Consider the following 12879-nt stretch of genomic DNA (forward strand, 5'->3'; position numbering starts at 1 on the left):
CCCTCACTGGCTTATCCCAGGCTTTGTTACTGGTTTGGCCTCCCAACCATCTCTGATGGGAGGTCGTGCTGTGTGTCTATCACCCCTTTTTTTGTACGGAAGCATTTCCTTAAGTCTCCAGATATATCGGGGACGCCTCCCAAGCTGCCCACCCCCTCCCCACACGCACTTCCAGCTTGCAGTCCTGGGGGCCTCTGCAGGCCGCCTAAGCCTGACTACTGCCTTCCTTGCTGTGGGTGGTGGCTCTGGAAGCACAGTGACAGGGCAGGGATGCAGGGGCCCATAGCCCCTGCGTTGCTCAACCTCCTCCTGACACGCTCACTGGGGGGGGTGAGGGGGAAGAAGGAGCCAGAGAGGGCAGAAAAAGACAGGGGGGGGGAGACTGAGAAAGGGCAGGGAGCTAGAGGTAATGATTGGGGAGGGAGGGGGAAAGGGGAGAAGGGAGAGCCAAAGAAGAGGAAATTAGGGGAGGGGAAGAGAGACAGAGATGATACGATTGGAGGGGAAAAGAGCCACAGAGGGGGTGATAGGGCAGGAGGGAGCTGGGGGTGGATATTTATAGGGGAAGGGCCAGAGAGGGGGAGATTGGGTGGTGGTTGGGGGGAGGGGGAGTTGTTAGGGGAAGAGCAAAGGAAGGGAGTGGAAAAGTCAGTGGTGATTAAGGGGGAGAGGACAAAAGAAGGGGAAAGATTGATGAGGGAGAAAAGCCAACGGGGAGGGGAGACGGAGTGAGGGGGAGAGAGAAGGCTATGAAAGTGGCATACAGGGAGGCGGAGTTTTGGGTAAGGGAGAATTTTAAGGGTGAGAGAGATGGTGAGAGAGGGCAATAAGAAATGATAATGGAAGGGAGACAGAAAGGCAGAGAAGAGAGAAGTGGAAAACAATGTATAAGGGCTGTATAACATAGTCTGGGTAAAACAAATAAGCATGGGTGTAGCTTGCTTATTGCGGCGGCTACTACCCCTAACGAATCAAGCTTGATATTTCACTTGGATGCAGCTCCATCACTGCTCTCTACATTAAAGGTGGGGGTGGAAGGGAAATAGAACCAAGAGCTAAGAGAAACAGATAAGTATGAGAGAAAAAATGTGTGAAGCTTGCTGGGCAGACTAGATGGGCCATTTGGTCTTCTTCTGCCGTCATTTCTATGTTTCTATGTTTCAATGGAAAAAAAAAAGATCCGTATCAGAGACAGGCGTTCAGAGGTTGCATTGAAGACAGAAGAGGAAAGAAGGAAAGTACAATGGAAAGGAGAGTCTGGAAAAGGAGTTAGGAGATGACAGCAGAAAATATTCTGAGAGCAATGCGATTAGAAAACGAACCCCTGAACAACAAAGACAGAAAAAAAAATTGTCATTTTTAGCTCAGGGCTTAGGAAATGTAGAGCAGTAATCCAAAAGCCACGTTGGCTCCTGGAGTGACCTGGATCCTGTGCAGGCAGTGATGGCTTTTATTGGATCAATGCAAGAAAATAGCAACGCAGTAGACAGCAGCAGCTAAGAGCCCATTGGCTCCCGCCATCTGCCCAGTTACTTCTGTCTGCGCTGCAAGGGTCTATCCCAGCTGCCAGCCAGATAAGTGCGACCGCTTGTAGGTTCTCACTCCTTATCCGAGTCAGTTTGGGTTTTTTTTCCTCTTCCTCACTGGTTCTTCACCAACCTGCAGAGATGAACATATAAAGTTTCCACCCTTAATCCAACACCCAGCCACCCCATATCTTTACCACTAAGCCACATAATAATCTAAGCAGTAGCCAAACTCTCCAGCTGGAGAGTATCCGGCCACCGCCAACCTGCCAGCAACGACCCGGTTGATTTCCGGGGAGTTGCAACCTGCTGGTACCAGGTCTGGCCATCCCAACAGCCTGTGTTTTCTTTCTTTCTGTGCCTCTTGTTTTCTTCCTTATCCAAATATTTCACTTTGAATGCATATCCAGCTCAGCTCACTGCTTCAGTGGCAGGGGGGGAGGAATGAAGAAATAGGATTTACATCCAGCCAACATCTAACAAGGCATTGATCTGAGCAGTATGAGTATACAAACATCAGGGTAACGTGCTCGATACAACGGATACTACCCTCAAACATTAAGCCTCATACTTCACTTTGATACAGCTCTGCATCGATGGCAGGGGTGGAAGGAAATTAGAATCAAAAAGTTAACAACAAGGGCCCTGAACTCAGCTGTCGGGGTAACAGAAAGGTATGGGAAAATAATTGTGAGCGCTTGCTGGGCAGACTGGATGGGCCTATTGGCCTTCTTCTGCCGTCATTTCTATGTATCTATGTTACGTGAGCTCTGAAAACCGCACAGGGCCTTCAGAGGTTACATCAGGGGTATCCATATTCACCTCAGAGGAAGGGACTTGTGCGGTCTCGGGAATAATTCTCCTCCTAAACAGTGACTGGAACGTGACGTTTTTGTACAATATCTGTTTCATTCTGGGCAGCGATGTAGTGCAGGGTTAAATAATAATTGTTGGGAAAACTAGAAGTGGAGCAGAGCCTGTGGGCACACCACAGGTCACACGGGTAAGCATCAACAGGCCTCAGTAGCTCTTGTATGCCAAATGCTGTTTTTGTGAATATTTTATTCTTTTTTTTTTTTTTCAGAAGTAGGGAGATTGTTCCCTCTTTCTACTCCCTGCTCCCTCAGTTTCCCCTTAAGTCACCTTTGCAAACCTGGATTGTCTGTTTGTGGGCCTCCTGAGTCTACCCCCACTGAACCTCACACTATGACTTTTTTTTTTTGTTCTAGAACTTCCTTTCCATCAATAAAATGTTTACCCTTGGTGCTTTATTCATACTTTTGAAATATTTAAATTTCTTCTCTAAGGCAGGCGTCAGCAACAGCCTCTGACAGGCCGGGTTTTCGGGCTCCCTACACTGAATATTCATCTGATATATCTGAAGGTCTAAAAGCGTCTAATTTGTATCTTAAGTTACCCTGAAAACTGGGTTTGTTTGGGGTCCTTGAGGCTGGGAGGAGGTTGGCCTAATGGGTACAGCAATGGACTGGGAACCAGGGAGGAAAGGATTCAAATCTTGCTTCTCTCACTGACACTCCTTATGACCTTGGGCAAGTTGTTTATCTCCCATGGCCTCACATGCCCACTTAGAATGTACATTTGTTGGAGTAGGGACTTAACTGTTTCCAAATAGTTATCACTATTGTGCAGTGATGTGTATGTCCAGAAGTACTATAAAAATAATAAGTATTTTATGTATTATAGTCTGGGGCTGAAACAAATATTTATGCTACTTATTCCTCAAGGACCCAGGAGCAGGCAGAGTCAGGAGTTGAACCAAAAGTGCTGCAGTAGTTGAATGGGCAGGCAGGAAAAGCACATGGAGGTTTGGTGCTCAGCAGAGCTGCTCTGTTCACAGCAGCGGCAGCCCAGGCAGGGATTGGAGCCTTGCTGCGGAGAGGGGAGCACTGGGGAGAAGGTCAGCTGGGGGAGGAGAGGAGTCTGGCTGTGAAGCCAGAGAAGCAGAGAAGAATTGCAGCACGCAAGCAGCCTGTGCAGCAATCCTGTTGCTGAATACAAAACACGAGGCTCCTCGTGCTGAAGCCAGGAAGCACATGGAGGAGGAGGAGGAGTTAGTCCAGAGGGCATAAGAAAGAGCCCTGAAACCTGGGAGTGTCAGTTGACCAGACCAGAAGCCAAGAAGAAGAGAGGCTGTGCTGAACCCAAGGCTTCCCAGAGAGGCAGCAGAAGTGCTCAGAGCTTGGCTGCAGCAGGAAGATGACAAGAGCCAGCTGAAAAGACCAGGGGAGCAGAGAGTCACCTAGGAGCTGCTGCAGCAGAGACACCGCAGGACAATAGCTGGACCTTGAGCGACGCTGGGGAGAGAACTCAAGCCCAGCTGAGGTGAGAGAGGGATCAGCACCGAAGTGCAGAGAGTGAGCCTGCTATCTGAGAAAGCTGCAGGGAACCAGGGTGAAGAGAATCCAGGCTGGGCACCCAAAGTGGGAGAGAAAGGAAGCGAGAGGGTCCAGGCAGGAGAGCTGAGGAGAGGAAGACTGCCTGCAGGGAAGCAGAGACAGGCCAGAGTGAGTGCCCACGGAGGAGGAAGTGCTCAGAGCAGAGTAGCTGGTGGTGAGAGACGCTGTGGAGAGAGCAGATCCTGAGGAGACCAGAGGGGCAAGCCCGATGGAAGAACTGGGGGAGTGCCACTACTGAATATCTGCTGAAGGCTGGAGCGGGGAGCTGGGGGAACAGAAGTCTGACTGCTGAAGTTGAACCCAGAGGAAGGAGAGCAGCCTGAAAAGCAGGGGAGGGCAGTGAGAAGCCATCCCAGCCAGAGGGAGTGCAGGTTCAGATCCCTCAAGCTTGGCAGCAGCTCCCGAGCAAGGACGCACACTTACATGCGGGAGTGCGTGGCAAGTGTGCAAGTTACCCTTTCTCTTGTGCTTAGATAGGGATCTGAACTGTTTTTTGGGTTTTTTTTTTTCTTTTGATAGCGAGATCCCTCGTGACCCCAGAGCTGCATAGAGAGCCAGTCGGAGCCAAATTCTGCCCCCCCCCCCCCCCCCCCGTTAGATGAAGATTGGCGGTGGTAACGTAGAGAGGGGTTTTTTTCCCTCCTTTTATGTTATTAAATCAGGTTACTAGGCACCCGGCGAGAGTCAAGAGACCTGAGGAGGGTCACGACGCAGGAGCAACGTCACGTAGCCGGCCCAACGCTAGCAACAGCCTGGATGGACTTCCTGCGGCCAGAGGAACGAGTGAGCTCACCCACTTACCCTACACAAACTGACGCTTAAAAGAGCCCAGTGAGGGTGTTTCTGAGAAGCCTCTAAGGCTGAAACTCTAGTATAGCGGCACTCATCCTGTGTAATACCTTCCCTGCGGGAAGGTCTGCAGTATGCCAACAGGTGACAGATTTTAAGAGCAGAATTGTGATGCCTTGCAACTGTAGGAGGCGCCTAGTGTTGGAGTTAAACTTAGACGCTTATTTGCTACTGAAGCTTTTGTGGAAACCTCTTAAAAACAAAGGGGAGAATTTAGATGCTTGCTAATAACGGTAAGAGCAGGCCTTCACATGTCGTACAGTTGAACTGAGTGCTCCTAGTACTGTGAAGGAACAGATGTTCTTTACTGGTTGAGTACTGTGGTCTAGAAAACGGTTGAATTACCTGCAGTTTGGAGCTGACTTATTCCTAAACACTTAGCTCCCAACCTGTTGGAAGGAGGAAAATACATTTGTTTCGTTCCTTTGGGTCTTTTTTTAACAAGTACCAAAATCCGTTTATCCTTTGCTTTTCCGTCCTGGCCCTTTTTCGGAAGGCGCCATAACAGGGTGAGATTAGCCATCATTCCCCTAGTCAAAATGCCACTTCGAAGTCAGCCTAAGGAATGAGATAATTACCAATCTCATAACCAGTTATTTATTATTTATTTGTTGCTTATTTCCGCCCTACCTTTCTTCCTGGCTACTCTAGCCCCCAAGTTCAATGCCCCTGTTTTATGTAACTTTGCTTGATTCAGCCTTCTTGTTCTTGGTTACACTTGTTTTTCCCCCAAGTTCCATGTAAACCGGCCTGATGTGAATTTCTATTCGTGAAGTCCGGTATAGAAATATATATTAAATAAATAAATAAATAAATTTAAGTAACCCGCAGAGAGGTAGGACCTGTGGGCTCTTCCCATCAGTTTTCCGTGCACTCCGGGTGTCATGGGGGCAACGTGGAACCTCTAGCCCCAACTGCACCTTTGGCACCGCGCAGTGGGGGTCTCCGCCGGCCCCCGGGTGTTACAGGATTATTGGAGCTTTGGGCTGCACTCAGGGCCGCCATCAGGAATTTTGAGGCCCCATACAGCCAAAATGTCTGGGCCACAAGCATTCAGTGGATAAAGTATATGCAACAAATAGATAATGCACCAGCCCCCCAGTAATAAATAGATAATACACCAGATGTCCCCCCAGTAATAAATAGATAATGCACCAGCTCCCCCCAGTAATAAATAGATAATGCACCAGACGTCCCCCCAGTAATAAATAGATAATGCACCGGCAAAACAAACTTGTTACTTACCCTTTGCGCTCCGGGGACTCCGCGGCTCCTCGGCCTCCAGCTAGCAAGCAGACAGCGACGGCCCGCGCGCTTTGCCGGCGCATACTGTCTGACGCGGCGGTGACGTCACAGCCACGTCAGACAGTGAACGCTGGCAGGACAGAGCGCGCGGACGAGTCTCTGTCTGCGGTGCTCTGTAAATCAATGCTATGCGTGTCTAAAAGACACGCATAGCATTGATTCTCTCCCTTCTCTGGGGCCCGCACCCAGGGCCGGCTCCAGGTTTCAGTAGGCCCCTGGGCGACAGACTGTCGGAGAGAGCCTCAGTGGGCCTCTTTGCCATGAACTAATACATCCCCCAAGCGCACCTGCCGCCTGGCGGCTGCGGGCCCCCATATGTGGCAGTAGATCCTGGGGCCCCATACTGCAGGCCCAAGAATACTGCCCTGATGGCGGCCCTGGCTGCACTTGTTGAGGACGTTCATAGAGCTTATGGGGCAGACCCTGCGCCATTTTGCCAGCCCTTCTTTGGACTGCCTCTGCTCCGTCCATATCCTTTTAGGCGATGCGGCCAGCAGAACGGGGCAGAATACTCTAGATGAGGTCTCAGCCATAACTTGCACAGAGGCATGATCGTCTTCATTTCCCCTCTGGGCTGTGGCCGTTGCCTTGCCGTGCTCTTTTGCAACCTGGAGATCAGATCTCAGCTCATCAGATGTAACCATCCTGAGGTCTCGCTTCCTGTTTGCTGCGCATCAGCCCCCTGCCCTGCTCCCTTTCTGCACCAGGGCTTCAGGCGCATAACTTCTTGCGTTGCATTTTATCTGCCAAGCTCTGCTCTATTCCTCAAGCTTTCTTGGATCACTCCTTGGTGGGGGGGGGGGGGGGTTCTCCTCTCCATCTGGAGTGGCCAACATCTTGTAGATCTTAGTATCACCTGCAAAAAGATAACCGTTCCTGTTTATCCCTCTGCAACATTACTTATGGATACACTGAACAGAACCAAGCCCAGGCACTCCTCTGCTTCTCCTCTTCACTCAGAGTGAGCCTTATTTATCACTCTCCTTTCTTGTCTCTCCCTCGGTTTCAGGCCAAATTATTTTTTTAACATAATTATTCTCGAGGAATTTGTTTGCATGCAATATTTTTAAAATCTTAAAAAATCAGCACACACATCAACCCCCCCCCCCCCCAGCTAGGACAGGGACCTAAGTTGTATGGGGCCCCTCTCCCTAATATCCCCACGCCAATCCCAAGCTTGTTCCCTTCCCGCTCCATTCTACCCGAATCCTGGGTCCTATCTCTCTGCCTGCCTCACCCCAATCCTGGCTCCCTACCCACCTCACCCCAATCTTGGGTCCTCTTTCCCTCCCAAAACCCGCCTGGATCTTGGGTCTGTTCTTTCTCCTTTCTCCACAACCCCAGACCTAGGTCTTCCCTCTTTCCCTCCCTCCATCCAACTCCAGATTCTCTCTCTCCTGAGTTCCCCCCACCTTACAGCCAGCAGGAGGAGAGCATTGCCTCACACTGGCGCCCCCTGGAGGTCCAATCACGGCAGTGTGAACCATGCTGTGCTGGCAGTAGGCCCTGCAAGGCAACCAAGAGATCTGTGGCGCATCACACATTTCAGACCACGAATGGAGGCACCGGTGTGAAGCACTGCTCAGCTTTTCCTCCTGTGCCAGCAGGGGATGGTACCGAGGGGGAAGGATGGAATTGCCTCAGAACCAAGGATCAACATGGAGGGGGGGGGGGGGGGGGAGGGGTGAACTTAGCTCTTCCTAAATCTTAAGCCCTGGTTTCAGCCTTGTGAGACACATGAAAGATGCGGCCTCTGTAACAGGGGTAGCAGCGGAAGCAGGCACCGCACAGCTCATCATGAATTCTGCGGGACAAAATAAAATCCTGCGAAGATCCATTAATTCTGTGCTGGAGTAGGAGAATGACCCTTCTCCCTCATTGGTGGCTCTCACTCGGGCCTCTTCCGCTGTTCACTATTTGTTCCTCATTCCAGAATGGGAACAGACTTGGCAGCAGAGGTCTGGCCTTCCCTGCAGTTGGTTCACATCTCACGCTCCTTTTGGCCTGCTCTGACTGCAGATCTGAGCAGATTCCGGTCACAAGCAGAAAATGGCCGCGTTCTCTTAGCTAAGGACGTGCCAGGACACTCTGCCGTGGGATAGGGTGAGAGATCCCCCTCCCCTCCCCCCCCCTTCTCCACCTCAGCATGAAGGATTTAGCGCTGGTAGCATTTTGGTGGCACCAAGTGAGAGAGACGGAGGTGAGTTGTGCCAAGTGTGCTCTGTACTGGAAATCAGTGGTGTGTGAATCAGGCTGACAGGCTCCAGAACAGGCAGGGCTGGTTTGTGTTTGCTCAGGCTTCATTCAGGTATCTATTTACAAAATGCATACTTTTACAGCTCCTGGAGCAGCGCGCGACAGCGATGGCAGAATATACAAGCACGTTATTGCTTTCTACACTCTCACCTGCATGAGAGGCTTCCATAAATCATCAGCCCATTCCTTAGAATGGCTTTGCCTCCTGATGTCATGGTCCTGTCTGTGGCATCACAAGCTGTCCCAGTGCAGTGACTGTAAAGTCACAGGCAGAGGATTCGGTTAGGGTTTGATGTTCTCACAACCAGAGTACACGGAAGGTGGAGATTAATAATTGAGGCTCAGTGTTATGGGGGTTTTTTTCCATCAGTTTCCAGAACTGAAAGCAGCTCTTCTATAATTCATGTTTGCTTCTCAGTGAGGTAACACAGCAAGGCTGGAAGGGCACCCAGACTAAATCCATTAAGCCAGCAGAGTGGCTACCTTGGCTCGGAAGGCTTTTCAGCGCAGATGTGTACAGCTGTAGGTGGTGTCTCCTTTACAGAGTTTAGTAGCTGCTTCTTGTCTCTTTAATAGTCTGAGAGATACGAGAGGACTGCCCCCACCCCCTTGTCTGGCCTTGGATTTTGGGAGACAGTCCCCCAGCATCATTTAAAGCAGCAGGAGCAGCTGGATTCCACAGAATAGCAGCTCACCCGCATCCTGCCTCTGACAGCATTGGTTTTCTTTGATTTTCTTTATTTAGTTAGTTTATATTCTATTTTTTCAGGCACTTCAAAGTGGATTACATTCAAATAATGAAGGTGTTTCCTTGTCCCCAGAGGGCTCACTATCTAAGTTTGTGCCTGAGGCAACGGAGGATGAAGTAACTTGCCCAAGGTCACAAGGAGTGGCAGTGGGATTTTGTTTTCTGTTAGTCTCACACCCTCCCAAATATATTTTCCCTGCCTTTGCACAATTGTTGAATTAAAAGCTGTGTACCTTTTGTGGTCATATCCTCTCTTTGCTTTTCTTTCTTTCTGCTCCATTGGGCATCCAGCTCTCTGAGCTGCTGTGTGGTAGGGATTCCCATTCCCTTCCCAGTGACAATCTGCGGTTAACGTGGACACTGAGTCTGGCCCTTGGGTGTCAGCTGAAGGTCCCTCCCCTAGGGACCATGAGTGCTGCCTGGTATAGGGAGCGCTCGTCCAGCCCAGCAGCTGAGCCCAGCCCCACTGTCTTCTAATATTTCTCTTCCTCTGAAGCCCTTTTCAGCTGTTCATACACGTTTTACGTGCATCAGCGTGAGGCAGGAGGAGCTGCCGCACACTCAGCTTCTAATATTGTCTCCTTCTATCTCTCAGGCAGCCAAGGTTTCAGAAGGAGAGAGAGGGCAATGCAGACTACCCAAGTGTGAGAGCGCCTCAGTGCATGCCCACCTGTTCAATGCCACCTTTGTCTGGGACTGAGGCAGACTGTAATATAAGGGGCCCGGCTGGATGATCCAATCTCCCAAATATGCCCCCACCCCCCTGGATGGTGACCTGGAGTGAGCAGAATGTGTGTATTAGAGAAAGCAGATTGCAGAGGAAAGCGGAAGCCCTGTGGGCACAACATATTCTGGTTTCCTGCTGCTAGACCAGTGGCACGGTCTCCTGCATCTGCAGAGCTGAACTGACTCACCAAAGCCCTGCCTTACACTATCTGTGGAAAAAAACAAACCATGAGGCACCATATCCTTAATGTCTGAACACAGCCCACAGGCTCCATCTCCTCAATACTTCAGCGATGAATCCCATGGTCTCAGACCTTTCCCCAAACCCAGCTTGTACTTCACCTTCCTGTGGCTCACACCCTGGTCTCCTGTCAGTCTCATTTATCTGCTAACAGATGTCTCTTTCCTTGGTAGCTCTCTGCTGCCCCGTGGCAAAGAAAAAATGGTTACGATCTTATCTTCAGAGCGCAACATCTCCTGTGGTTTCCGCTCCTGTTGTCAGGATGGACAGCTGTCGGTTCAGACAGCGAGGCTGCAAGATTGCCTGCGAGGCATGGCCGGCATGCAGATCTTCTGTCTTCCAGAGCTATGTACAGAGTGTACTGAAGACACGAAGCACATTAAATACAGGTTGGGGGATGGGCAGCCCCGATCCTGGAGTGCCACAAACAGGTCTGGGGTTCAGGATTTATTCACAAGGAATATGCATGAGATACATTTCCATACTGTGGAAGCAGGGCATGCAAATCTACTTCCTACATATTTGTAGTCCCCACTCCGGTCAGCTCTTGGGCAAGGGGGCACATGCGGAGGGCTACGGACCATACCAGGCCCCATGACCATCCCGGGTTGCACACATACACACATAAAATCACTCTTCACTCCAAAGCTGTGATTCAAAATAAAGTGCTTACTGTAACTGGTGACAGGAAACTCCCAACATAAGTACACCAGATAATAGTGGGCTACAGCAAACAAAAGTTCAAAAACTCCCGAAGTACAGCTCTGTCTCTTCCACACACTCTGAACAGGAAGCTTTCCACCCTGGGTCCTCCCCAGTGCCTTTTGGGTCCATAGATCCTTGTGTTTCCTTTCTCTCTCTCCTCTTGGGTGAGCTTCTGGCTGATTTGCTTGATCAGCCAAACTCTCTGTGGGTTTCCCCAGGCAGCCCCGTTCTCCCTCAGGGCTCCCCCGGCACCTTCATCCAGGATTCTGCAGAATCCCCTTCTCTCCTGGATCTCCTCAGAACCTGCTCCTTTCTCATCAGCTCTTCCTCCCAACGCTCGCTGGAGTCCCAGAACTTCCTCCTTCTGGACTCCGTCAGGTCCTTCCTCTCCTGGAACCCGGAATTTCTCCTTCCCCTCAGAGCTTTCCTGTGGAGCGATAAGGCCTCCTCCGCAAGAGACATCTTCTTCCTCAGCCCTGTGCTTTGGCTGTTTCTCAACTCCTGGGCCCTCTGACTGCGTCACATGGGTGCAGGGGTTTTATACACTCTTTCAACCCCTCCCAGTGGGGAATGGTACTTAACTACACTGCCCTCACACATAGGAGCAGGGTCTGGATTATGACCTCTGACTCACACTGCTGGCAAGCAGACCTATTGAGGTCTACTGCTGCCAGGCCTGGAGTTGCCTACCGCTAATACAGATCATCAGGAGTGGTTCCCAGTGGGCATGGCCAACAAATAATGAATTTTCAGATTTCCAGTCAGGCCCTGGCCTGTCTGATTGATGAACCTTTGCATTTTATTTAATCTCTGACCCAGTCCTACGTGCCTGAATTAGCCTTGAGAGACAGTGTGAACCCCGAATGGTTACTCTGAACTCTAGCACATTGCTGCACTGCCACAGTTTGAACCCAGGAGGAAGGCTAAGTGGGGAGGTTAGTGGTCCTGATGCATAGGGCCTCTGTGCTGCCTTCTGGTCATTGAGGCACATTTTCACCATGTCCTGGCAAAGAACAGGATCTGCTTGCAGCAAGAGCAGTGCCAATGACTGTATTGTTTCTCTTATTTCCTTGCAGGTCAGCCTTGGCAATGTGGAGAAAGCTGAATGGCTCAACAAGGTAAGGGCTGAGCTCTCTGTGTGTTTCTCTCTGCATGGTTAGTTCTTTGTTTTGCTAATGAAATGCAGAGGGGGAGTTTCTGCAGAATATTTCCAAAGAGTTGGACAGTTTTTTGGATTGATCTGTGATGTGGACCCTCTCTGTCTGTCAGAAACTGGTTCCTGGCTGTGGGAACGTGCCAGGTTCTTGTGGCCTGGATTGGCCACTGTTGGAAACAGGATGCTGGGCTTGATGGACCCTTGGTCTGACCCAGCATGGCAATTTCTTATGATCTCACAGTCTCTCCTTTATGCTTTTTACAGGTTTTAATTCAGATGTGGCCTTTCCTTGGCCAGTACCTGGAGAAACTGCTGGTCAATCAAATTGCTCCCATTATTCGCTCATCCAACAATCATCTTCAGACTTTCTCTTTCACAAAGGTCAACCTGGGAGAAAAGGTAACACGCCCTTGCCCTCCATCTCCCCTTCTCCCCCCCTCCCCCCTCCCCCATTCTCATTTCCCTTTTTCTGGCCACCCTCAGGCTGCAGGCACTTAATCAATCACCTGCCAAGACAGAGGCTCTCTCGGTCAGGCTGACTTCTGGAAGGCTCACATATACATTCTCTTGATACCTCACTTTGTGCCTTTCTGTGACTGACCGGTGCCTGCACAGCCTCCAAACCCCTGCAGCCTGACCAGCACCTTCCAATGGCCTGTCTGCCAGTGCCAGCATCAATGCCCACATCCCTGTCTGAGCTCCCGGTGCCCCTGGCCTGTCTGACTATGCATCTTCTGGGGGTAGCTCCTGGCATTGTATTTGCAGATCAGCAGTTGAATGATGCCTTGGAGCTGCAGTCGCCCTCACCACACCTTTTGCATGATGAGTCCTGCAGATAGTAAGGGCATTGGCGTCTTAGAGGTATGCTTCTGTGAGATGGCGCACACCCTGCCTAGACGTGCAAGCATTGTTTGTTCAAAGAGAGAAAGATGAGGAAGGACCTGCACAGG

The 12879-nt window shown here is 50.5% G+C and overlaps 1 protein-coding gene across 2 annotated transcripts in view; it reads left to right on the forward strand.

Moving 5' to 3' along the window:
• The window catches only part of ESYT1 (extended synaptotagmin 1), a 64925-nt gene that overhangs the window by 7411 nt on the left and 44635 nt on the right, over positions 1–12879 (forward strand). Inside the window, exons 1-4 of one of the 2 annotated variants that reach the window (XM_029594735.1) lie at positions 3667–3869; positions 4606–4726; positions 11850–11891; positions 12194–12328. In XM_029594735.1, the coding sequence (XP_029450595.1) occupies positions 4700–4726; positions 11850–11891; positions 12194–12328 (204 nt within the window). In that variant the 5' untranslated portion in view covers positions 3667–3869; positions 4606–4699. Of the gene's footprint in view, positions 1–3666; positions 3870–4605; positions 4727–11849; positions 11892–12193; positions 12329–12879 lie in introns of those variants that run through there. The other variant, XM_029594734.1, reaches the window with a different exon arrangement.

This window comes from Rhinatrema bivittatum, chromosome 3 (assembly GCF_901001135.1).
Source record: "Rhinatrema bivittatum chromosome 3, aRhiBiv1.1, whole genome shotgun sequence".
NCBI classification, from domain to species: Eukaryota; Metazoa; Chordata; class Amphibia; order Gymnophiona; family Rhinatrematidae; genus Rhinatrema; species Rhinatrema bivittatum.